We start from the raw sequence: 23,832 nt of genomic DNA on the forward strand, positions 1-23,832 counted from the left end.
TAACATTCATTTCCAGCCATTGACAGCTGGCCGCAGCCGACATGCACACCCACCCAAGGGCTTTGTTTCAAAACATACATAATCCGAGGACTTCTTCCAACGAAAAAGAAAGGCAGAGGCGACGGTGACGCGACACCTCGAGGCCAACGGCTACCTTTCCAGCGCAGCTTCGGCGTGATGGGAGCGGTAACATCTGAGCCGAGGTGAGGTGTCCACGGCCCGGCCCCAGAAAATAATAACGCGAGAAGCCAAGCGCGCGACCGAAAATACCACTCGCCCCTTCGCCACCGGACGCGGTCGGAGATGGCGGCGACGACAGCGCAGCCGCCCTCGCCGCTTCCGCCGGCCGGCGAGGTGATCGAGGTGGAGAACTCGGAGCCGGGCTCGCCGGACGCCGGCAGCCGGAGCAGCGGCAGCGGCCGGAGCTCGTCGGAGTACTCCGGGTGGGTCTACCACCTCGGCGTCAACTCCATCGGCCACGAGTACTGCCACCTCCGCTTCCTCGTCATCCGCGGCAAGTGCGTCGCCATGTACAAGCGCGACCCGCACGACAACCCGGGACTCGTGAGCTCCCCTCGCCCCCTCTCTCCGCGCTCTGCTCTCGCCGCTAGATTTTGGTTCTGATGCGCCTGATGGTCCCTTTGATTCTGGGGGATTTCGGGTTATGGCTCGTCAGAGTTGTGGATGAAGCCGGGACCGCTCAGTTACGTCTTGCTTTACTGCTTGTTTGTTAGGTCTGTCTAGTCACAGTTGTGGGGGTTTTTAGATGAACTGCTGAATTGTGCGAATTATACTCTGTCCTTGCAATTCCTGACTTGATTTTGGCATGAGGTAGAGGTAGAGTTTTTTTTTCCTTTTTCTTTTTTGCGAAATAGGTAGAGGTAGAGGTAGAACTTTGCACGGGCGAGAATTGAAACGTCCATGGGAGTTGAGAAAGCCTATTTTGTTACGAGGGAATGTGGTGTCCATGCATTTGGACGTGTCGTATCTACTGAGAAATGCTTAAATGTGCATTTGGAGGTTAATCTGGTTTGTAAATTCTACACAGTTGTGGTTCAGTTGCTGCTATGCTAATATATGATGCACGTGCGCTTATTTTTCCGCTGAAGATTTTACCACCAAACTTGTCAGAAGTGGGGGAATTCGGAAGAAAATGCTGAGTTGTGTGTGCGTTTTAAATGTGTACCCTCAGGGGATTTTGACATCAATACCTTGGTCAGTGTGTCCTGCATGTGTCTTATCAGCTACAGAATACCGCATTCTCATGTAGGAGTTGTTCCGAGATGTTATAAAAAGGGCAGCCCAGTGCATGTAGCTCTCGCTTGCGCAGGGTCCGGGGACAGGTCCGACCACTTTGGGTCTATTGTACGCAGCCTTTCCCTGCATTTCTGCAAGAGGATGTTTCCAGGACTCGAACCCGTGACCTCATGTTCACAAGGCAACAGCTTTACCGAGATGCATACATGCCGGGAAAATTCTCCTGCGTTGCTCGCTGTTGGGCAGGACAAGTTCCCGCACACCGTCTTGAAATTTCACCTGCCCAGCTCTCACAAACCAGGCCGGTCTTACCCATGGACCCACCTAACAACATGCTTGCCTTGACTTGATGGTCAACACAACATGCGGGAGTGGGTCTGCGGCCCACCTAGGCCACGTCCCACCAAGGGTGTGCGCCTTGATTCCCGCGAACTACTACCACATATGGGTGGACTTATGTTTGGACACTGCCACAATGGTTCTTCATTTGCAGAATTTTATCTCTCAAGTTTTTCTTGGGCATTCTTGTGGAGGATTACTTTACTCATAAACATCTGCTTGTAGGAACCTATCCGAAAGGGTTTTGTCAGTCACACTCTTGTGGTGGAGGAGGTTGGTCGCAAAAAGGTCAACCACGGGGTAATGCCGTAATGGTCTAATTTTGTATTGGTGCTTCAGTTGACAATGAAGTGAATGAACAGACATATATTCTTATTAAAGAAATATCTGATATATATATATATATATATATATATATGTTTTGAAAACCTAGGATGTTTATGTCTTGAGGTTGTACAGTAGATTGGATCAAACGAAGAAAGGAGAGGTATTCATCTTATTACACTCTTGTGTGTTTGCATACAGTTCTCCTGGCAATGAAAGATCTATTGTTACTGTCTTTTACTAGATTGCGTGTGCAACTCCTGGTGAAGCTCAGAAATGGACTGAAGCATTTGAGCAGGCTAAACAACAGGTATTAAGCAAGTACTGTCAAATACTACTTGCTTTTATCCAGATAGAGTAGTTCTGGTGTTTATTGAAGCAATACACCAATTCCCTTGTTCAACTGGACCAAGTTTTACCCTAACAAGCTAAAATAATACTTCTGTTTAAGGCACTTCTGCTGAAGTAAATATACCGATATAATTCATTTTCCTTATTTCCCACTTGCGTTATTAGTATTAAAATTGTGATAACTCACCGGATAATATTCTTGCTCTTTCTCTATGATATGAACTGCCATAATATTGCAAGAGAAATGTAGGTTTCTGATGAATACACAGAAGAATTTAGCATGTAATCAGGTGATTAATACTGTTGTGATCTGATTAACTTAAATTTGCAATGCAAGAGACTTGTTACGGGCCACATAAGTGTGCTACATATAAAGGACGTGACTACACAGTGTGCCCACCTAATCTCTTTGTACCGCGCTCGGTACAGTGTGCCCACCTAATCTCTTTGTACCGCTGCGAACAGAGTTCAGCATGTCTCTTTACCTTATTACCAGTTTTTTTTCTTCAAAAAAGCAACTACGCCAGGTTAGTTGACGCAACTGCCAGATCTTTTGGTACAGTTACCGGGTTTTACGAAAAGCAATTACCAAGTTCTCAAACCTGGGGACTGTACCGAAAGATCTGGCAAATACAAAAGCAGTTTTACAAAATCTGGTTGGTATAAGCCCACGAATCATCACAACCACATGTGCGTTCTGCGAGAAAATGTAAATATGACACTTGAATAGTTTGTGCTCAAAATATAACTTGCTAGCTAGAAACCTGATTGCTGGTGTGAGAGAAGGAGGACCGGAGGAATGAGTCGAGAATTCTTGATTTTTTTTTGTATGGGGAAATTCTGGAATGTTGAAGTGCTAGCAATTGGCAAATACTCCCTCTGTTCCGAAATACATTGCGTATTAATTTAGTCTAAGTCGAACTTTGTGAAGTTTGACAATGTTTATAGATAAGTTATCAGCATTTACAGTACCGAAGCAATATCATTGGGTCTATCATGGCATATATGCTCATATAGTTGGTGTTGATATTTCTTTAATATAAACTTGGTCAGACTTTACAAAGTTTGGCTACAGATAAAAATAATATGAATGTGTTTTGGAAAGGAGTAACATAAGAAGTGCATTTAATACTATTACAATTAGTGCTCACACTTGTTCCTTGGTGTTAGTAGTGTCATTGTTGCTTTACGAGCCCATAACATAATTTAATGTATAAAATTGTTTGTTTGGATCATTGAATTGCTCATGTATATACAGGAGTTTCTTTTTGTGAATGTATATACAGGAGTTATTCTTTGTATAGTTAGAAGTTGTGCCTCCATTTGTTATGTAATGGATAATCAATCCCTGCTGCATTTGATTTGTTCTTGTTACTTTCACTTGAACAGTCTTTTTATTTATATTTCATAACAGGCTGAGTATGACCTGACAAGAGGGGCCAACTGGAACAGATTGCAGAGTGAAAACGAGTATGGAAGTTTTTCAATGAGGATGATAATCAGTTCTTTATTTTCCACTTTTGAAGTTAAACTGCTTTTCTTGAGTCAAAGCATGACATATAACTGTTTACACTTGGAGGTTTAATCTCGATGGGCATCGACCTCGGGTAAGAAGAGGCTTGGGGAAACTTGTACGCATTGGCAAAGGTAACGTGATAAAGCTACAATATCAGTTTTTTCTTGACGGAGAACAGTAGCATTCTACTGCATGTATTTTTTGTACAACTGACAGAGAGAAAGCAAAAAAAAGGTGTCTAAATGAAGCTACCTATCCAAGATTAGAAGTTAGTGTAGGCTTTTCTGTAAGCCCTAATAATATCAACTTGTATGATGATTAGAAGGGTACGCGCACCTTTTTCGTGGTGTTCTTTTTCCCAGGGTTGTGGGCTAAAGGTTAGCTATTTCTTTTGAGCGTCTTTTTTCGCAACAGTGCCTGTTTTTAGGTTGCCGTTCTGGTGTTTGCCAGCGTAGATGGGTCTTTTTTTTTGCATTGGCTCATTAGCGATTTGCAGCCGAACGCAGCGAGGTAGCTCCAACGGAGCGAACCAAGCAAGCAGCAAGGGAATTTACTAGAAAGCAAACCAAATTAGCAACCTCTGTCATGGCAGGAAGTCTAAGCAGTATGGAGGATAACTAGATGGAGGAGTTTTACTGTACCTGTAGATGCCCTTGCCAGTGTGGAATATGGATTGGAAATGCAAGTTTCTCGCTGTACAAATGTGCACTTAGTTGGGAGCCAATTCCTTAGCTGAGTAAACTATAAGAATGGCCAATTCCTTAGCTTAGTTGGGAAATGCGTACTCAAGTCCAATTTCATTCTGCTAAATTTGTAAACTGCTATTATCTTCGGATTTATCCACCAATATGATTTTATTGAGAACAAAATTTGCTGGCTATCTTCTAGATGATTTGATTCATTTTGAGTGTCGTGCTATTTGCCAGTGTGGAATATGGATTGGAAATGCAAGTTTCTCGCTGTACAAATGTGCACTTAGTTGGGAGCCAATTCCTTAGCTGAGTAAACTATAAGAATGGCCAGTTCCTTAGCTTAGTTGGGAAATGCGTACTCAAGTCCAATTCCATTCTGGTAAATTTGTAAACTGCTATTATCTTCGGATTTATCCACCAATATGATTTTATTGAGAACAAAATTTGCTGGCTATCTTCTAGATGATTTGATTCATTTTGAATGTCGTGCTATTTTACATTGAAACACACGTTTATGTTTTATACTCTGCAAAAGTGAGCTTATTCCTATTCGGTTATTTATGGACTAAAAGATCTACATATCGAGTAAATGTCACCAATCATATACTAATAATACAATGAATTTCAGAAACCCCCATGTACTGTGACATTAGTAATAGAGACTCGCATGTTATGTACTCCCTCCGTCCCACAATATAAGAACATTTTTCAAGTTAACATAGCTTGAAAAACGTTCTTATATTATGGGACAGAGGGAGTACTTGTGACCTGCTAACACCCTACCACCCCCGCTAAAAAAAACGTACCACACATTTTACAGCCATACTTGTGAACACTTGCAGGGTTAAAGGGACTGCAATGTCATCAAATCACAAGTACCTGTGGTTATTGAACAAAATACATTACCAACTAATGCCACAGCACATGGGCTTTTCTCCAGTTTACTCTAATACAGTCATAGCCTTAGACACGAAGGGAATCACTTTGCCATCTCTTGGATCATCTTAATCACCTGAACCCTCAGGGAGCTTTCTCGATCTTCCAGCAGCAGCTTCCATTTCTGCAAGTACTTTGACAATTGGTACAACATCAGTGATTGCCTTGAGAAGTTTCCCCTCAATAGCCAATGATTCTGACCCCCCCCCCCCCCCCCCCCCCCCCCCCCCCCCCCCCCCCAACGATAAGTTGCACCTCCTAACCAAAGACCTCTAATAAAATCCTCCAAAGAGACTGGATAACTTCTGGATGTGAAAATTTCCTCCAGACAATTTGAGCTGCCATTGTATCTTAGTGCACATGATACCATGTTGAATGTCTTGCTCTATAATTTGTTTGTGGATTATCCTAATACTGAGTTAATGCAATTGCAAAGTATTATTATTTTTGAACTACATTATATTACCATAAATGTTGCATTATACTAGAAGTTAAGTAAAACGTGGCTGATTTCTTGCTTATCAACAATTCTTTTATTATGTCTTCCGTTACAGGACCAGAAATGCTCCTTCGGCAGTCCTCCGATCTTCAAAGCCATGAAAGGGTTAACACAAACTTTGGAGGTGATACTGGAGATGCACTTGAAGCACATGAATGGAGATTTGTTCGAACATTAAATGGTACTCCCTTCGTTCACAAATATAAGATGTTTTGGATATTTCAATATGGACTACATATGGACTGAAATGAGTGAACAGACACACTAAAACTCTAAAACTTGTCTATATACATCCAACAACAACAACAACAACAACAAAGCCTTTAGTCCCAAACAAGTTGGGGTAGGTTAGAGGTGAAACCCATAAGATCTCGCGACCAACTCATGGCTCTGGCACATGGATAGCAAGCTTCCACGCACCCCTGTCCATAGCTAGTTCTTTGGTGATACTCCAATCCTTCAGGTCTCTCTTAACGGACTCCTCCCATGTCAAATTCGGTCTACCCCGACCTCTCTTGACATTCTCCGCACGCTTTAGCTGTCCGCTATGCACTGGAGCTTCTGGAGGCCTGTGCTGAATATGCCCAAACCATCTCAGACGATGTTGGACAAGCTTCTCTTCAATTGGTGCTACCCCAACTCTATCTCGTATATCATCATTCTGGACTTGATCCTTCCTCGTGTGGCCACACATCCATCTCAACATACGCATCTCCACCACACCTAACTGTTGTACATGTCGCCTTTTAGTCGGCCAACACTCAACGCCATACAACATCGTGGGTCGAACCGCCGTCCTGTAGAACTTGCCTTTTAGCTTTTGTGGCACTCTCTTGTCACAGAGAATGCCAGAAGCTTGGCGCCACTTCATCCATCCGGCTTTCATTCGATGGTTCACATCTTCATCAATACCCCCATCCTCCTGCAGCATTGACCCCAAATATCGAAAGGTGTCCTTCTGAGGCACCACCTGCCCATCAAGGCTAACCTCCTCCTCACACCTAGTAGTACTGAAACCGCACATCATGTACTCGGTTTTAGTTCTACTAAGCCTAAAACCCTTTTGATTCCAAGGTTTGTCTCCATAACTCTTAACTTCCTATTTACCCCCGTCCGACTATCGTCAACTAACACCACATCATCCACAACACCATGGGATATCTCCTTGTATATCCGATTCAGAAAAAAGTTAGAACATCTTATATTTGTGAACGGAGGGAGTATATCCTTATGCTACACCGATTGGCACCCTAAAAAGCAATATGGTGCATCTGCCTGTATTCACTTGTTGGTTTCCTCTCTAAAGTTATGCTTTCAGATGGTTACTCAAGTATATCTACATACATGAAGTCACACATATCATCTTTTGTAACTCTGTGCTTCACTAGACATGCAATGAGTTAGCATTTTTTGTAAGACACTGTTTTATCTTAATTCATCTTCTAATCTTCTGTAAGATGCTGTCAACAGTTTTGTGCTACAAGAGGAACCATGCACAATAAATTGGATTTGAGTCATATAGAGTTTATACAAAGTCGAGAATCCTGATCATACATGTGTGTATTTAACCGCCAGTTAATTGCTATATACCTCTGGTACATCAATTTAACCGCCAGTTAATCTTATTAGTTATCCCCACAAAAGCAAAATCTGATTAGTTTGTCCGACAGTTTGGAGCTATTGGCTATTTATAGCTTAATAAGGTACTGTGCATGTTTGCAGTTACATATTTCTGGTCTTCTGTTCCAATGAATATAGTGATATGGCCAACTAAAAAAAAAGACTAGTTATATGGTCCTGCTACTGTGCCTCTTTTGATTACTCCAGCTTGTCGGACTACAAAATCTTACATTGATCTGGAAGGATCTAACTTGATACTAGCAGTTCTGCAGTTTGCTATTCTGATACGGGAGTTATATGATTTATAATTGAGTCTGTTGTTGTAACCTGTGTTTAACTGTTTCTTATCAGCATACATAGTTGCATCACAGAAAACAATAGTTGATAACTCATCCCCTACATATCAGCATTCCCTGAGTGCACTACTTTTGTGCCCCTGTACCACAGGAACTCACCCCCTTCATTTATTTTATAGTACTGAAAATTACAATCGGTCTTTGTTGTAGATTCTCACCAGATTACAGATTTGAAGTCTTGAACTCTTAGACTCACTAACCGTCACTGTCAAACACTACACATCAACATGGGGTTGATATCACATGCCCATCTTGTTACATACTGCAATACCCGTGCTGAGACCTCTTCGATACTTCACTGAAGCTTGCGTCAGTTGCCACGACTTTGTCACCCACCACCATTGTTGTACTCACCACTAGGGCCATCATGTCTACCATGATCACCTTGACCACCTCTAACATGGCCTCTACCGAGATCAAGTACTCATCTGCCGACATGCCCTTATCCTTGGTCTCCATCATCTCTACCCAAAACAGCAACCTTTTGCAGCTTTTCTTCTCTGTCTGCTTAATGTAGCAACTAGCAGAACAGCAGCAGCACAACGCCACTTCTTTCCTCCTTTTCTTTCCTCCTAGTGATGCCAGCTGATTTGTGATTCCTCCTTCTAGTTATCTCTTCTAGCAGCCGCACAAATCAGACGACCTGAACATCTTCCTCATCTTCTTTCACGCAGCAGCCCAACAACAGCACACAAAGTGCAAGCGCATCACTAACAGAGGCCCATTGCTTGTGACCTACAAGCACGGTGATACAGCTACTCTGTTGCAGCCTGCATATGCACACTCAAGACCACTGCTGGTTGCAGCTAGGGTGGGAAAGACAGGTCGTGATTTCCTGCAAATGTCTGGTGGTGTGAATGAACAGAGGGTGATAACGGAGGCAGTGATGAGGGGTGTGATTTAAGTTATCAAGTGGTAGCATGTAGAAATTAGTGGAATTATTGTGGGTCCCCTAGAAACTACACTCCCTCCGTTAGTAGTGCTAACTGCTATGAATTATGGTCAGGCTGTAGCACTTGATCATTTTCTAATACTAACTGTATTGAGTTGCATGCCCGGTCGATTCAGTCAATAATCTAAGATGATCAAGAAAGGTACTTCAACACTCTTTAACAATATCCCTAGATGCAGATGAAGAAACATGAATTTTTTTCTCATTCTGTTGAGTCATCTCTAGATATCAGAAATCGGATTTATCTCTATTTTTGTTATCATCATGCAGGAATTAGAATTTTTGAAGATATTGCAAACTCAAAGGTGAAGTTCTTTTGCTTTACAAGGTTAAATGTATAAGATATTGCTGTAGCTTATTGGTAAGATGGTTGTGATAAGCTGATGCTCAATGAACTCTCGACTGCTTTGTCATGATCCATTACCTTAATGGTTGTTGAGCTATCAATCTTTCACAAGCAACATGTAATTCAGTACCGAGCGATTAGCAATAAGCAAGCTGCATAACAGATTATAAGTCGCTGATATATGTCCAAATGAGTCAATGTTTAGTCAGACAACCCTATTCCATGACCATATTGCTAGCTAATACTTGTCTAGACTAGTTTCTTTACAGCTTTTGCCAATTCAAATATTTGACAGAAATCTGAAGTACAAAATTAGAACCACATAGCTATGTGCTTTAGTGAGTGAAATGCTTAAAGTGTTGGATTAATTGCTTCAGAGCATCCGCTTCCATCCCTAGCAACCAGCAATTTCTTTCTGAATGCTTGCTGTGGTTTAGGGCCTGTTTTCTCTGAAGCCATTGGTATCCCAATTCATCTATCACATTTAGCTTGTGTTTGGTTTATTGCCAAACTTTTGGCAAGATAACGTTCCTATTTGTATCTTAGTTTCACTTTCTTGCTGAAAATTGGTCAAATCACGATGTTGATTTCTTAAGTCAGTTTTTAATGTTAACCCTTGGAGCAAAGTGTTCAATTTTAGGCATGAAATGAGCATGCATCTCACTTTTCTGAAGCTGTTATCCACCCTTCTATTGCCCTCGTTTTTGAAAGAAATAGGCTCTACCTTTAAAAACTTTTGCTAATTACTGCTTCTTGCAGGGTGGAAAGGGGATACTTCTCAAGTCTATTGGCGTGGTTGGTGCAAATCCCGACACAGTGTTCGAAATGGTTCTCAGTCGGGATAAGCATAAGCGACACGAGTAAGCTAGCAGTTGATTTGGTCTTTACAGTAAATATATTAGATGTTTTCTCTTTGTGGGTGAAACAAATGCATGTTATCTCTGAATACATTGCCAGCTAGCTCTAATAAGATTCTCCCATGCAGGTGGGATATGTTGATTTCTGATTTGGAGTTGGTAGAAACAATTGATGGGTACTGTGATGTGGTTTACGGGACCTATGAGCCAAAATATTTAAACTGGTACTTTCCTCTCATTACAGTTTGGGTTATTCCCTCTATATGATTGTGATGCAATTTTAACAACAATGGCCTGATTATTAAAGAAATACTTTTTGCTGTATTGTTTTTAGTACAAAAGGCAAATAATTGTAGAAGATCTCAAATGATTTTTGAAGCACGATTAGTAGCCATTTTTGGAGATCTTGAGCTTAGTAAATCATGCTTGTTTTAGTTTAGGATACCACTTCTGCTTTAAGTGTGGTGATGTTAGGTTTATTAAGAGTTACTGTTGTCCCCTGGTCAGCAGTTTGTGAAAAATACTACTTCTACTAAGTATGAGGACTGTTCTCAGGTGGAAATCAAAGAAGGACTTTGTCTTTTCCAGACAATGGTTTCGTGGACAAGATGGGGCATATAGTAAGTAACATGATCTTTTACATTTTCAAAGTTAACTTAGTTATGTTACCTTTCTTTGTCCCTCTATGCAGACATTTTGCAAAGTCCTGCTAGTCACAAGCAAAAACCTCCAAGACATGGATATGAGCGTACACATATCAACCGTAAGATTGACCTTTCTTGATTAGTTTTCTTGCAGTTGTAGACCATGAGTCACTGAGTTCGTTTTATCTGTACCATAACTTTTGGCATGTTCAACCTATGTTCAGAGAGTATGATCACTTCATTTCAAGTTGTGTACTAAAAATAAATTTGCATATTGGCCCTTTTGGTATATGTACATTATAAGTTTATAACTAGAAGTAAAACTAATTGATATTTCAACACTAACCCTAAATGGGTTGCATAGTTACTTTTACTATAGATTATATATCTTCTTGAAGGATCATTAATAATTCCCTGCGGTAAAAGTAAACTTGCTAGATCCTAACCTGAAATGGCTCACATGGTGGGGAAATTCGACCTGTGATGAGTCACGATTGCCTTGCGTTGCACCCATGTCTTGTCACCGTAACGTGTGCACATCACACCCGCTGATGGCTGGACCGTGGTCGTCTGCCTCGGGCCTGTGTCACCATAGTGCATGCCGTTAGATGAATGGACCTTGTATTGCTATTGGGCCAAAGGGGCCAGAATATACAGAACTACAATAGTACATCTGCAAATATGATCCTATAGAAATCTGCTAGCTGAAGCTCGGGAAGGCACAAACTTTGTTGAGCTTAATTATACATGTTTGAAGAGAAAATGGCTGTGTTGAGGTCGAGTTTGTGCTTAGTAAAAAATATTCTAGCTGAACCTCAGGAAGGCACGAACTTGTGATCCACAATCTGGTCTTGCACCTCGATCTCATGTAAGCATCATCCATATCAATATGTTTGGTGAGCTCATGCTTTACAGGACCTCCAACAATGCTGATCGCATGGGTGCTGTCTGATGAGAGAGGAGTGGGTGCAGTAGTAGAAACACCAAAATCATCAAGAAACCACCTCAACCAAGTGATGTAAATTTTGTCCTATGTAAGAAGTAAAGAAGAACATAAGAAAATGTATATCGACTGTAATTTTGTTTTACGCGATGTAAAACTACAAATGTAAAAAAACACGTCATAAAATATACATATAAATGTAATTTTTGTTGTTTTATGACTCATATCTTGCTTTTCGTATGCCGATTTTTACGTAGCGGACTAATGTAAACGTAACTATTTGTACACCAAACGTAAGTTCTGAATGTAAGGACGTAGGAAACCCGTGGGTGCAAAATAACTTATGCAACCCCTGGGTGATGAATAGCATTTCTCTATAACACAGCTAGCTATTTATTTGGTATTGTAGGCGTAGATGTTTTTGTCAATAAAGTTAGTCAAAATTTACAATGCTTGACTTCTTTAAAAATCTATATGAACTATATTTTGTTACGGAGGGAGTATTGCTATTGGGCCAAAGGGCCCGAATACACAAGTAAATATGCAAATATAACCGTCTAGAGACGAGAAACCAACAGCTAGCTATTACACCTGACAATTTAACCATATACAAAGGAGAAACAACACAGCTAGCTATTACACTTGACACATGTATGGCGATCGTCAGCGGCAAGGCCATAGTTGCCTGTATCAGAGCCAAGAGGTCTCCAGTTCAAGACCCGGCCAATGTGCTATCCACAAAAGTTGTTTCCAACTTCATTGATAACACGTTTGAGGCCTGGTGGAGCCTACACGTGAGAGGGGGTATTGAAGTATATGTGGATAGCCCAGCCTTCTCCATTAGTTGGACTTTTGGTTCTACTAGTTGGTGCATGGAACTTAATAGCATGAAGGTCAAGATGAAATAAATTGCACCTGCTATAATCAACATGGGTGGAAAGTGCCTTTACCCTAGCTGTTCATAAATGGCTTCAACCACCATTCTCGTAGTTGCAATACTGAAATTTGTCCAATGTCTTCTTTTTTTTACATTTTGTTGGAATTTATTAAGTGCCTTAACCTTCTCCTTCCAGCCACAACATGGGAAATAAAGAGGTTAAACACATCAGAATCTACTCCGAAGTGCATTGTTACTCGCATGGTGGAGATCTCCCCATGTTTCTGGGACAGATGGAGGAGAAGGACCTCCTCAAATTTTGAGAGAAGTATCCCTTTTGCTCTGCTCAGCCAAGTAGCAGGTTGACCATTCTTTCTTTTATTGCAAAAAATATTATCTCAACAAATTGGATAATGCAATGACGATGTTGTTTGCATATATGATTGAACAGGTCTAAGAGAATACTTTGCAGCAAATCCAGCCATCACACCTGATTTGCCTTCAACAGTAGTGAAGTCAAAAGTATCTGAATCCTTGATCATCCAGAGTGAACTTGAATATTCAGAACCTAATGATGAGTTCTATGATGCACTTGTTAGAGGAGAATCCTTTGAAGGTGATAGTGATGATGATGATGATGATGATGATGTTACAACCCCGAAGGTAATATTTATGGTTTTAAACCATAATTATGTAATCCAAACGGTCATATTGTTGTGTTCAGTTATAAATGGAGATCCAATTTTCTTTGCAAATTTCTATGCAGGCTGGAAAGGTGAAGTTGAAGAACGTATCATGGGCCATTGCAGGTTTAGCTATGAAGCGAACTAAAGGTCATAATGATAAAACACTTGAGATATTTCTACCTTTTCAGCACCACTGAGTCTTGTAGTGATGCACACCAATATATATGCATGTGTGCACATAGACAAACACCAGTCTGTATACATTTGTGCCATAGAGATATGTATATATACGCCCGCCAAAAAAGATTTGTATATACACATAGGCAAGTCCGCAAGTGTCAATTAAACAGATATTAAATAGTGTGTTGGGGAAGCACAAAAGCATGGCGTTTTCATAGAGCACATTTGGGGCAATATGTTCAGATAGTTTAAGGAACATTTTTTTGGCAGGGGAGATAGTTTAAGGAACATACTTGGCTATATTTGCGAAATATGGTGCTTATTAATATTTTTTGAAACAACACCCAGAAATTGACAAGGAAACTATGTATCAAATGAAACCATACCATGTATTTCTGATGCATGCTATATTACTCTAGGTTCACGGTTGTGTGTAGGGCACCATATTGTAGGGCACTGCTACGGTGCCTGACAGGCTGCCACAGTAATGTACTCCCTCCGTTCCACACGTATTTGGTAACACGCTAAAAACTCGAGTCACATCTCTCTTTGTATGGCAGTAAGCACATGCAAACATTGGAAGTAACCTGACCTATTTTGTTGACATGGTAACAGCTAGTGAACTGTAACCACTGCCTAACACTACGCTCTTAAAGTTAATCACCCACCTTTGTACTCATTCGGTACATTTCGATTTCCATGTTTCTGTACTCCCTTCGTTCACTTTTGTAAGACGTTTAAGACAGCTGAAATTGAACTGTTTTGGGTACTGCCTTAAATGTCTAAAACGTCTTACAAAAGTGAACGGAGGGAGTAGTACATTTCGTTTTTCCATGTTTCTGTACTGATACCTGTCCGTACAAACACTCATAGTCAGTACTAGCATCCTTTCAAAATGTAAATCTAATATCTTCACTTCATAATTTATTTCAACTTGTTGATTGATGTAAGGAGGCATCCAAATTGTAGTAGCACACATTTACTCCTTCAGCTCTTCAAGTGCTATACTGCAAGTTGCAAATTTCACTCATTTTGCATATGATTAGATATATGGACTAAACTAAAGAAAGATTGAAGTCACCAATTGATATGTCTTAATTCATCCAAACTGATGGTCTGCGTGTGGCATGTTGTTTGATTTATGATCCGGGCATCCTGTTGCTGCATTCTTACCTTTTGCCTGCATGGGATGATGCATCCAAATATGCACTCTGTCGTTGGAGATTGTCTTTCTCTTGCTTCAAGGGCAAAGGGAACAATAGTTGGTGCATACGTAGATGCCACTCAATTTGATTTGTCTCCTCTGCAGGGTAATAAATACGAGGGTGATAAGAATCACTATAGTTGTACATATATGTCTGTCATTCCCAAAAAGAGGGTCAAAATGGGTCAAATCTATACTTGTCCATAGATTTCTTGTAATAATTCTGATTTCGTAGAAGAATTGATAGTTTCTACCTCTACCCTATCAATTATTATTTCAACGATCAACTTTCCCCATGATGATTTCTATACTAATATCACATGATATCAGCCAATTTCATTTTATTAACTAGCTGAGAAAGAATTTGCAAATTAATAAAACCTAGTGGACGAATTTTCCATCTCCAGGGGAAAAGGACATCATCTCCTACTAGAATCCAGAGTTCTGGATTGGTGTATCATTGTTTTGCTGTTCTTCTCAAATTTGTTTTTTACTTCTTATTCAACTCCAAGTTGAAATTCTTGTTCATTTTTTTCCCTACAGCTTCTCTTGAGAGGAGCGAATTGGTTACAAATTCTATTCCCATAGCTATTGACTCGAGCCATTTCCATGGCACCGTTCGACAAGCGAAAAGTGAAGATGACCCAAATTCTTGGAGTTCACCTGGTGGAGAGAAGTTTATGATAAGAGGGAAGACTTACTTGACAGATTACGCCAAGGTCAGAGTATTACAAGTTATTCTACTAATTAATCAAGAGAATTATTAAAACTATCTTATTTACTTCTCCACTAGTCAATGACAAGAATGAGCCGTTATATGGTTTCTACCGTTTCAAAGATCTCAGGATAAGGTTGCTATGGTTAACAAATGTGGCTGCCTGAATGCTATTGTTATGAAGGACCTATAAGTTTATGCAGCTGTCACTAGTTAACTTCCTGTCGAACTGGTTAGATATATATTCACCCAGCATTTGGGTATACCACTTAACAGGTAGACCTTTGTTTTATTAATGCTATTATATGTTGAGGTTGCTGCACCTGCATGCGGCTAGTGCTTCCACATCTCCAATCTAGTTTCTGTACATCTGATATAGTGAGGAGGTATGCTTTGTGTTAAAACACCTATCCCGGCAAGGTCATTTGAGAAAATGGCCCCAATCGGCTAGAGATCTTGCAATTAATGCAGAGTTCATTTTGGGGCCAGAATTACTTCTGACACTGTTTTTGTTTCTCCTTGTTTGGCCTGTCTCTTGATGTTAACTTGATTTAAACAGATTGCTGGAGGTGATCCTCTTCTAAAGCTTATTGCAGTTGATTGGTTCAAGGTTAACGAGCGCTTTGACTCGGTTGCCTTGCACCCAAAAAGCCTTGTTCAGGTAAAATTGTTGAATGAGCATTAATCCCACTTGCAAACCAACACCACTTTTAGTACAGAGAACTTCGTACAAACAGCTTTCTAGCATACATTATAGTGGGAGCTTCCTTGTTGCATTAATGCAGACTCAAGAGGAAGTTGTTTGTAGTGCCTTACTCTGACATGACACAACATACCTATTAATGTATGCTTAATTTTTTTCCGATATTTAAATTACAGTCTGAAGCTGCAAAGAAGATTCCCTTCATACTGGTTGTAAATTTACAGGTAAGTACTGTTGTCAATTTTTATTCGTTGTCTTAAATGGTGGCTGCCTAGGTGCTATGCGCCACCCTGCCGCTGGCCTAGCACCCTTTTAAGAATCTGTTTTCTATTTTAGGTAGTTTGAAGGGTAGAATATTTTTTGTATTTTAGGTAGCTTGAAGGGAAATTGTACAGTATTATAGCCAATAGTTTGAGAACTAAACAAATATGTGGATTCTTTGATGCAACTTTAGATTTTATTGTAAAAGTTCACACGTGATCTTACTGCAATCTGTAACCAGTTATGGTCAGCTAAAGAATTTTTTCTGGAGCATACATACAGATACAGATATAACCAAGTTAAAGTTATATCCATCAATTTAGGAACCTCCGCCTGTGTACAACATTCGCTGTACATGCTGAAACTATATCAGTTACTGCGTAGTAACCGGGAAAGCGGGTCTGTGTCGTGTCCCACCTGGGTTCGATCTACCCCAATAAGTTATCAAACACTACTGGCAAAGGGCTGTTACATTTATCTAGCTGTTGTATGAACCAAATACTTTACATTTTTCAAATGACTAATGTGCAAACAGACCAGTGTGCACACCCTCAATCATCATAAATCCTGCCTCCTACCGATCAATGTTGCGGATGACAAAACCTCCAACTTAGCAGGTCTTTTTGTTTGCAAAACTACCACAGCCTCCCTTTGGTCTGTTAAAACCCAAGACCAGTGATTTCGTACCTCTCGTTGATCTCATTGAACTCCAGGTAACCACCTGCTCATATTTTTCTTGTTGGGTGGTCGGATCACCGTCACTAAAGCTGCCATGAGCACTCTTCCCATCTTCGCAGTCACAAGCTCCCAGAGGGTGTCGAATGTTAATACTCATATATATTAGCCGTGTAATATCCCCATTATATGAGGAGTTTTCTGCATACTATACCGCACATACACGTTTATATAAATATCAGAGCCCTAGGATTTTTTTTCCTCCCCCACATGCGCAACCTGTGCTCTGTACAGATCATATTTCGGTCTTGCATTCCTCGTACCCCGTAAACTTCAACATATCGTAACCCCCCCTGGCCACTCCTGAATGATAGCCTGAACACCAGAGATATGCTCCTGAGATGCCAATTCAGTCTTCCTAGTGGCACTAATTGTCCTCTCTGCAGCATGGATACTCTGGCAACTCGCAATCACCTCTTCTGGCTCTGTTGCTTCAGTGCTTCCTGCTGGAATATCCTTGGAATTAACTTCGATCCCCATCTGTTGTCTATGGAAGAGGTGATATCTAAGGTGAAGCTTAAAGTTAACAAGCCTTTCTCCTTTGAGGTCATGAAGATTGTTGATGGGATTGCTCCTAGCAGGGCTTCATGGCTGTTTAGTTTTAGAAGGGACCTCTTCTTTCTTTAAGAATGAAGGAAGATTTAGCTTCTTCTCTTAGATCTTGGCTTGATCTTCTTGTTTCCCTCCCTCTCTCTTAGTGTGGTTTTCTCTAATATTCCCCTTGTATAGCCCTCCCCTGTCGCCCCCCTCTTCTGTACATTCTTCTTGTATATGGTTAAATAGATTTACAGTTGGGGCCTCCCTGTTCAAAAGGGTAAAATGCTGAAGAAGCACACAATTTCTCTCATTCAATATCTAAATCGTCTCATATATGTTGTCATCTTTGTTGTATGGATGACATCCTGCACAAGTGATTAACTCCATTTGAATAAACATGTAGGTTCCAGCAAAACCAAACTATAACTTGGTTATGTACTACGCAGCAGAGAAGCCAGTGAACAAAGATTCTCTCTTGGGTAGATTCATTGATGGAACTGATGCATTTCGAGATGCCAGATTTAAGCTTATACCAAGTATTGTTGAGGTATACACTTTAGTGTTGTATCTTATCACCTTGCATGTTACTATTTTTCTTGACTAATTGCATATCACTATTTTTGCATGTCACTGTCTTCTCACCTTGCATGTATTTTTCTTGAGTAATCGCATGTGTTTGCACGTGAACTCACGTACAAAATGATCTCAGGGTTATTGGATGGTAAAGCGTGCAGTTGGGACGAGAGCTTGCCTCCTGGGGAAAGCAGTGACATGCAATTATCTTCGGCAGGATAACTTTCTCGAGGTACTTGAGTACTGCAAAACTTTGCGTTTGTTGAACACCCTCGGTATATGTATCTCTACCGTGCACCCCAATAAGCCCGATGGTAAAGATCAAATTCGAAGCCAACTTACAAAAGAATGCACGTATATTCCCCACCAAAAAAATGCACATATATAACAAATTTAGATGAAACAATGGTATTGATTTTTCTGTCGCATATCTGTTTTTTGCCTACTTTCCAGGGTTATACTTTTGCTATGTTGAATCTGAACAAATCTTGGTATAAATGAAATAACTTTGCAGATAGATGTTGACATTGGTTCCTCTTCTGTTGCACGGAGCATTATTGGCCTAGTCCTGGGATATGTGACAAGCATCGTCGTGGATCTTGCTATTCTAGTTGAGGTATGATCATACAAATCAGACTTTGAAACGCCTTTTTTTTGCATTTTTGTTTTCCGCAATTTGCTCACATAGTTGATGGTAGATTCCAGCAAATGAATAATCCACAAATATCTATGGCACTTCGAGCTATCTTATTTATTTAGCACTTCAATGTACCAACAGAATCCAAAACGGTGCAAGCTTGGGAGTTTTTTTTTTAGAAACACATTACAAACGAAGACGCTCACATACACGCACGTACACTCACCCCTATGAGCACCTCCGAGAGACTGAGCCGGCAAATCTTGAGATTGACGAAGTCGCCGTAGGCACCTCGTAGTCGATGGGAACGCTCGTCTCCCACTAAACGCACATCACCGGAATGCCTGAAATAAATTCAGAAAATGCGAGGACCCATGCCAAGTCTAGTACTTGAACCTGGGTGAGCTGGTTCCACTTCCACCACAAGGAACCTAACCTGGATGAGATATTTTATCTTTCTCATTTTCACATTTGGTATTCTGTTCATCTCAGTGATAATTTGGCAACAGAAGTCATTGCTTTTCAAACATTGTTTTTTGCAAAACTGGGCAAACGCTCTTCGCAACCTGTGCAAAACTGATGAACACCTAACCTTGAAGCCAGCTGGTTTTGCAAGACGGCTTGACAGCTTTTACGCAACTCTTCGACTCTTTCTATCAAACCCATCGTTAGTGGTTACTTAATCCTGCAGAAACTGCAATTCAGAATGTTTGTAAGACTATTCTCCATTTTGATCTGGTCCCCTGCTGGTTTATGTCATGCTTGTCTTCGATCCTATCCTTTTGGGGGACAAAGGAAGTGGCCTAGACTTCACTCTGTGCATCAACAAGGCGAGCCATGCTAATATGTTTGTGTTTGCAGGCAAAGGAAGAGAAAGAGCTGCCTGAGTACATTCTTGGCACTGTTCGTCTAAACCGTGTAAATCCTGAGGGTGCTGTAGCAATCTAAGTTAATTCCATCTCCTCGCCCCTTCTATGGCACGGTAGATCTGCGCAATTTTCTACCATAATCTTCAGTTCTGGGAGGTGCACATTTGTAAGAAGGAAAACATGGTCACTATGTAATGATCCCAGGTCGAGAGTTGTGTCACATCACATGTACAGAGTACATACTTGGTGCCTATAGTATACATGAAAGAATACTAGAAATACTATATTGGCATGGAAGATGAATCTACTGCCTAATGACGCATATGACGCGAGCAAATAGACACGGGAAAAGGTCGGTTATAGAGAAAGAGATCCAGGATACTTTTCTTTTTTCGGGGTTACTTTTCTTTAATATTGGAAATAAATAAATTATCCATGGTATTTGGAATACAAAAGTTCGTAGAACTGCGACATTTACTTGATTCAAACATCTTGAAGCATTTACAACTATAGTTTCTCTAGTCATGATATCTCTACGGAACTCCAAAGAAAACTTTGCATCCAAAGAGGGCTAAAAAAAATTAAGGAACTTACAGCAAGTGGTAGAGGCTCCTACTGTTTTATACTAAACTAAAAACAATCTCTATACAAAGCAATTAACCCTCTCCCAATTCCTCATGCAACCTTGGGCTTGTGCAGAGAATTAGGAGCATCCTCATAGGCAGTGAGTTGATCATAGAGCTCAGCAAAGCGCTCAACATAATCCTCCACAGAACTGGTTGGAGCAATCCCGCTATAATCCTCCCCAGGACTGGTTGAAGCGATTCGAAACAATTTTCTGTGAAGAGTTTGATACGGCCATTCAGTCCAACTGAAATTGGGCATTCGTCTTTGCACTGATTCAAGCCACCTAGCAGCAGCACCTTCAAATTGAGCCGTGGCCATGAAAATCCACCTATGCATAGGACTACCCCAGAGACGGAACTGATCTTCGCATCAATTCTGCCACAACATTGAATTGGTGTCGTCAAATTTTGGAAGCTCCATTGGTAGAGAAAACAGGGAATGTTTAGTAGCATCCACAACATGGAAATCTTGAAGGGGGGGGGGGGGGGGGGGGGGGGGGGGGGGGGGGATTTTCTCAGAGAAGAATTAGATTCACACACACCTCTGACTGGGGGAGGAACATAACATTATGGGCCTTCCCCCGGTGTTCATTGTCAAAGCCAAGGGCGTCGGTGACGGCACGACCATGACCAGCATTGCACGATGATGAACTCCCGCCCCCTTGAGGCCTGGATCCACGGTCTCTTGCTTGTATAGGCTCACCTTGATTTGCTCGAGATCGGGCGCAAGCTCTTCACGGATCCCATACACCCGCACCGACATGAGGCCATCAAGCATGCCGTTATTCGCCTCCAGAAGTTTGCTCATGGAATGGAGAAGCGATTTGCCTGCTCCTTGAGTTTCTCGTCCATGTCGCTGACGATCTTGTAGCGGAGGAGCTCGTAGACAACGCGGCTCTCAGGGCTGAGTTCCTCCATGACTGAATAAAGTGCGTGTGGCTGTGAAGCAGGATCTCCAGGACGAAGGCTCTAAATACCAATTGTGAGCTACTCACTAGATTCAACTCACAAGGACTAGGAATTTCATGGAAGCTTGATCTAGAATTCGAGTTTAGCTAGAAGTTCCACCTAACCACACTCACTTCTATCCATTACAACGAACAAGCCACGGTCACAGTCGTCCAAATCCTAGCTAAAGAAGAAAGACAATGGCTATAAGTAGAGTACAACGATCAACGGGCAGTTTGGGATTGCAAGCCATTGGGGAAGCTTCTTGGCCTTGTCGACTAGGTCCTTGGAACTTGGAACTGGAGCTGTAGCGGCTACGCTGTTGTCAACAACGCTACATTAGGTATCATAGCTTGTTCTTCTCCTTCAATGTTACCGTCCAAATAGGTTTTGGTATAGTAGACACTCGAGTCGTCGTGTCAAGGCCCAATAGGACCAGCACACCGGAACAACAAACGTCGTTGATGAAGAGAAGTGTCGATTAGAAGGATTCAACATGGAGACACACAAACATAGATGAACGAAGACCGGATCCAACTTCAGGAAGCCGCCGCCGTCTCATCTTCCTAAACAGGATATAAACAGTAAACAAACTCAAAAAAACACCTAAAAATAAAGCAAGAGCCCTCCCACCAGCAAGTGTCGGGATCCACCACATCTCCATTGCCCTGAGGCCACAGAAGATAAGTCAGAGCAGCGACGACACCGGTAGGAGGCGGGAAAACCCTATATGAGTAGCTTGTGTGGGAGAGGGGCTGAAAACGTGATGTTCCCTCCCCGACATTTCCTTTATGCCGAATATAGCAATGCTATGTCGACAGACACCGGTAATTGAAAAGAAAAAGGAAAGCATAATGGCGGTAGCGAGAGCGGAGAGCAGAGACCGGTCCCTGTTATTTTCGCGAATCGGTTCGTGTTAATTCCAGATGCCATAGGAATAGGATGCATGGACAGCAGCATCCCTCCCAGACGAGGCAGCCGCCGCAGTGCGCCACTGTGCGTGCCGACCTGGTAGGGCACGTGTCCACCGTCGGTCCACATTCATGTACGCCTGAGCTGAGCCCCCAGCTTCAAATCATCATTCAGATAATACACATACGGCGGCCCCACATACGGCTACCATAGAATAAACCAGGCCTATAAATTCGAACCGGCCGGGCGGACATGGTAGTAACGACGAACCAGCAAGACAGCTAGATCACGAGAAAGAAACCTGTAGCGCCGAGCTAGGCGAAGGTCGGTCGAGAGAGATGCAGGGCGGGGTGAGCGCGGCGGGCGCGGCCAAGGAGGCGGGGGCGAACCTGGGCGCGTCGGCGTGGGCGGGCAAGGAGAAGGGCATGGCCGTGGTGCAGGAGACGGTGGAGAAGGCCAAGGCGCACGACGACCCGGCGGCGCAGGCGGAGGCGGAGGCCAGGAAGGAGGAGCGGCTCCTCGAGGTGGAGGCCGCCAAGCAGGACGCCTACCGCCGCAACGCCGCCGTCGCCAAGGACGGCCGCGCCGCCGCCGTCGTCAAGGATGAGAAGGAGGCGGCCGCCGACGACTCGGAGGAGGCCGTCCCCGCCTGACGACTCTTTCGGAAAACCTTCTTCTCCAGTACTTTCATTTGTTCGATGTATTGTATTGTTTGGAGTGCTGCGTGCATTTGGAATTATTCTTGTGGGAAGAGCTGTTATTATTGGAGATGATGAGATGGGATTGCTTTTTAACGTGCAATGCGATATGATCCTTTGGTCGATTCGATTCCGGTGGGCATGTACTAGCAACTCGCTTACTCCTTCACCTGAGCTGCCTACTTCTACTTTGTAGAGTAGTCCTTGAGCTATTTTCTCCAAAATCTAAGATACTAAGGAGAATAAATCGGTAGCGTTCCCAAATTGATTCGTTATAATTGGGTACAGGCCGTTTTAATGTACATATGCCACGATGGTCCAACGATCTGATCGGCATGCAATGCAACCGGTCCCATTGGGTCCAGGAACTCGTGGCAGTGGCAGTGGACACATCACAGCTGTCGCTCTAAAAAAACCTCACGAGCCAGCGACTGCAAGTCGGCGGCTGAAGCATATTCCCGGTCCATTCTGCTAAAATACATAAATGACAAAAAATTATTATTCCCTAAAGAAACGAACTCCTGACAGAATTTCTTCTATCTTTACTAGGTTATAAAGAATATCAAACAGTAGAACTTTTTCTTACAGGCCAGAAGGAACCTCACATATTTTATTTTTTACTTTTCACATATTTCATGAGCATTTGTACTACAGACTGTATTCAGATCGACAGCTAAATTGGTTTGGTCCGCACACTCGCTCCTCAGACAGACTTCTTGTTTGCTTCACATTTTCATCCAAATAACTACTTTCTCCGTTCACAAATATAAGATGTTCTAAAAAAAATTGTGAATCAGATTTATATATACATGTTTTAACGGATTTGTTCACTTATCAGTCCATACATAGTCCATATTGAAATATCAAAAACATCTTATATTTGTGAACATAGGGAGTAGATATATCAATTAAAAGAGATTGTCATCCGGAAAAAAAAGTTGCTTCAACGTAGCACAACCATGCTAGCGGTCAACTCAACCCATTACCAGGCTATGATCGTTCCAATATATCCTAGTGTATACTCTCACATAACCATTGT

General features: G+C 41.9%; 3 protein-coding genes across 5 annotated transcripts; 2 read left to right on the top strand and 1 right to left on the bottom strand.

The window, feature by feature from the left end:
* The first annotated feature begins 206 nt into the window (after positions 1 to 206).
* On the top strand, positions 207 to 19,912 carry LOC125509020 (protein ENHANCED DISEASE RESISTANCE 2-like). 3 transcript variants are annotated; one of them, XM_048673860.1, is made up of 22 exons: positions 207 to 564; positions 1,822 to 1,896; positions 2,030 to 2,083; positions 2,165 to 2,230; positions 3,686 to 3,741; positions 3,851 to 3,918; positions 5,970 to 6,095; positions 9,113 to 9,147; positions 9,948 to 10,048; positions 10,174 to 10,269; positions 10,601 to 10,665; positions 10,737 to 10,808; positions 12,706 to 12,870; positions 12,961 to 13,172; positions 13,276 to 13,342; positions 15,123 to 15,298; positions 15,854 to 15,955; positions 16,174 to 16,221; positions 17,934 to 18,077; positions 18,240 to 18,335; positions 18,618 to 18,719; positions 19,602 to 19,912. In XM_048673860.1, the coding sequence occupies exons 1-22, from the start codon at positions 304 to 306 to the stop codon at positions 19,686 to 19,688; spliced, it is 2,274 nt and encodes a 757-aa protein (XP_048529817.1). In that variant the 5' UTR covers positions 207 to 303; the 3' UTR covers positions 19,689 to 19,912. The 3 variants fall into 3 exon arrangements, with proteins under 3 accessions (XP_048529817.1, XP_048529818.1, XP_048529819.1); XM_048673861.1 differs by lacking the exon at positions 2,030 to 2,083; XM_048673862.1 differs by lacking the exons at positions 1,822 to 1,896; positions 2,030 to 2,083.
* A 15-nt stretch (positions 19,913 to 19,927) lies between these two features.
* Positions 19,928 to 22,193, bottom strand: LOC125509023. The gene is made up of 2 exons (XM_048673867.1): positions 20,778 to 22,193; positions 19,928 to 20,611 (listed from the first exon to the last, which is right to left on the bottom strand). Exons 1-2 carry the CDS (start codon positions 21,041 to 21,043, stop codon positions 20,266 to 20,268), a joined length of 612 nt encoding a protein of 203 aa, XP_048529824.1. The 5' UTR covers positions 21,044 to 22,193; the 3' UTR covers positions 19,928 to 20,265.
* Positions 22,194 to 22,326: 133 nt separating this feature from the next.
* On the top strand, positions 22,327 to 22,889 carry LOC125509024. The gene has a single exon (XM_048673868.1). The coding sequence runs from the start codon at positions 22,434 to 22,436 to the stop codon at positions 22,746 to 22,748; it is 315 nt and encodes a 104-aa protein (XP_048529825.1). The 5' UTR covers positions 22,327 to 22,433; the 3' UTR covers positions 22,749 to 22,889.
* Positions 22,890 to 23,832: the final 943 nt, after the last annotated feature.

Source organism: Triticum urartu, chromosome 5 (genome assembly GCF_003073215.2).
Source record: "Triticum urartu cultivar G1812 chromosome 5, Tu2.1, whole genome shotgun sequence".
NCBI classification, from domain to species: domain Eukaryota; kingdom Viridiplantae; phylum Streptophyta; class Magnoliopsida; order Poales; family Poaceae; genus Triticum; species Triticum urartu.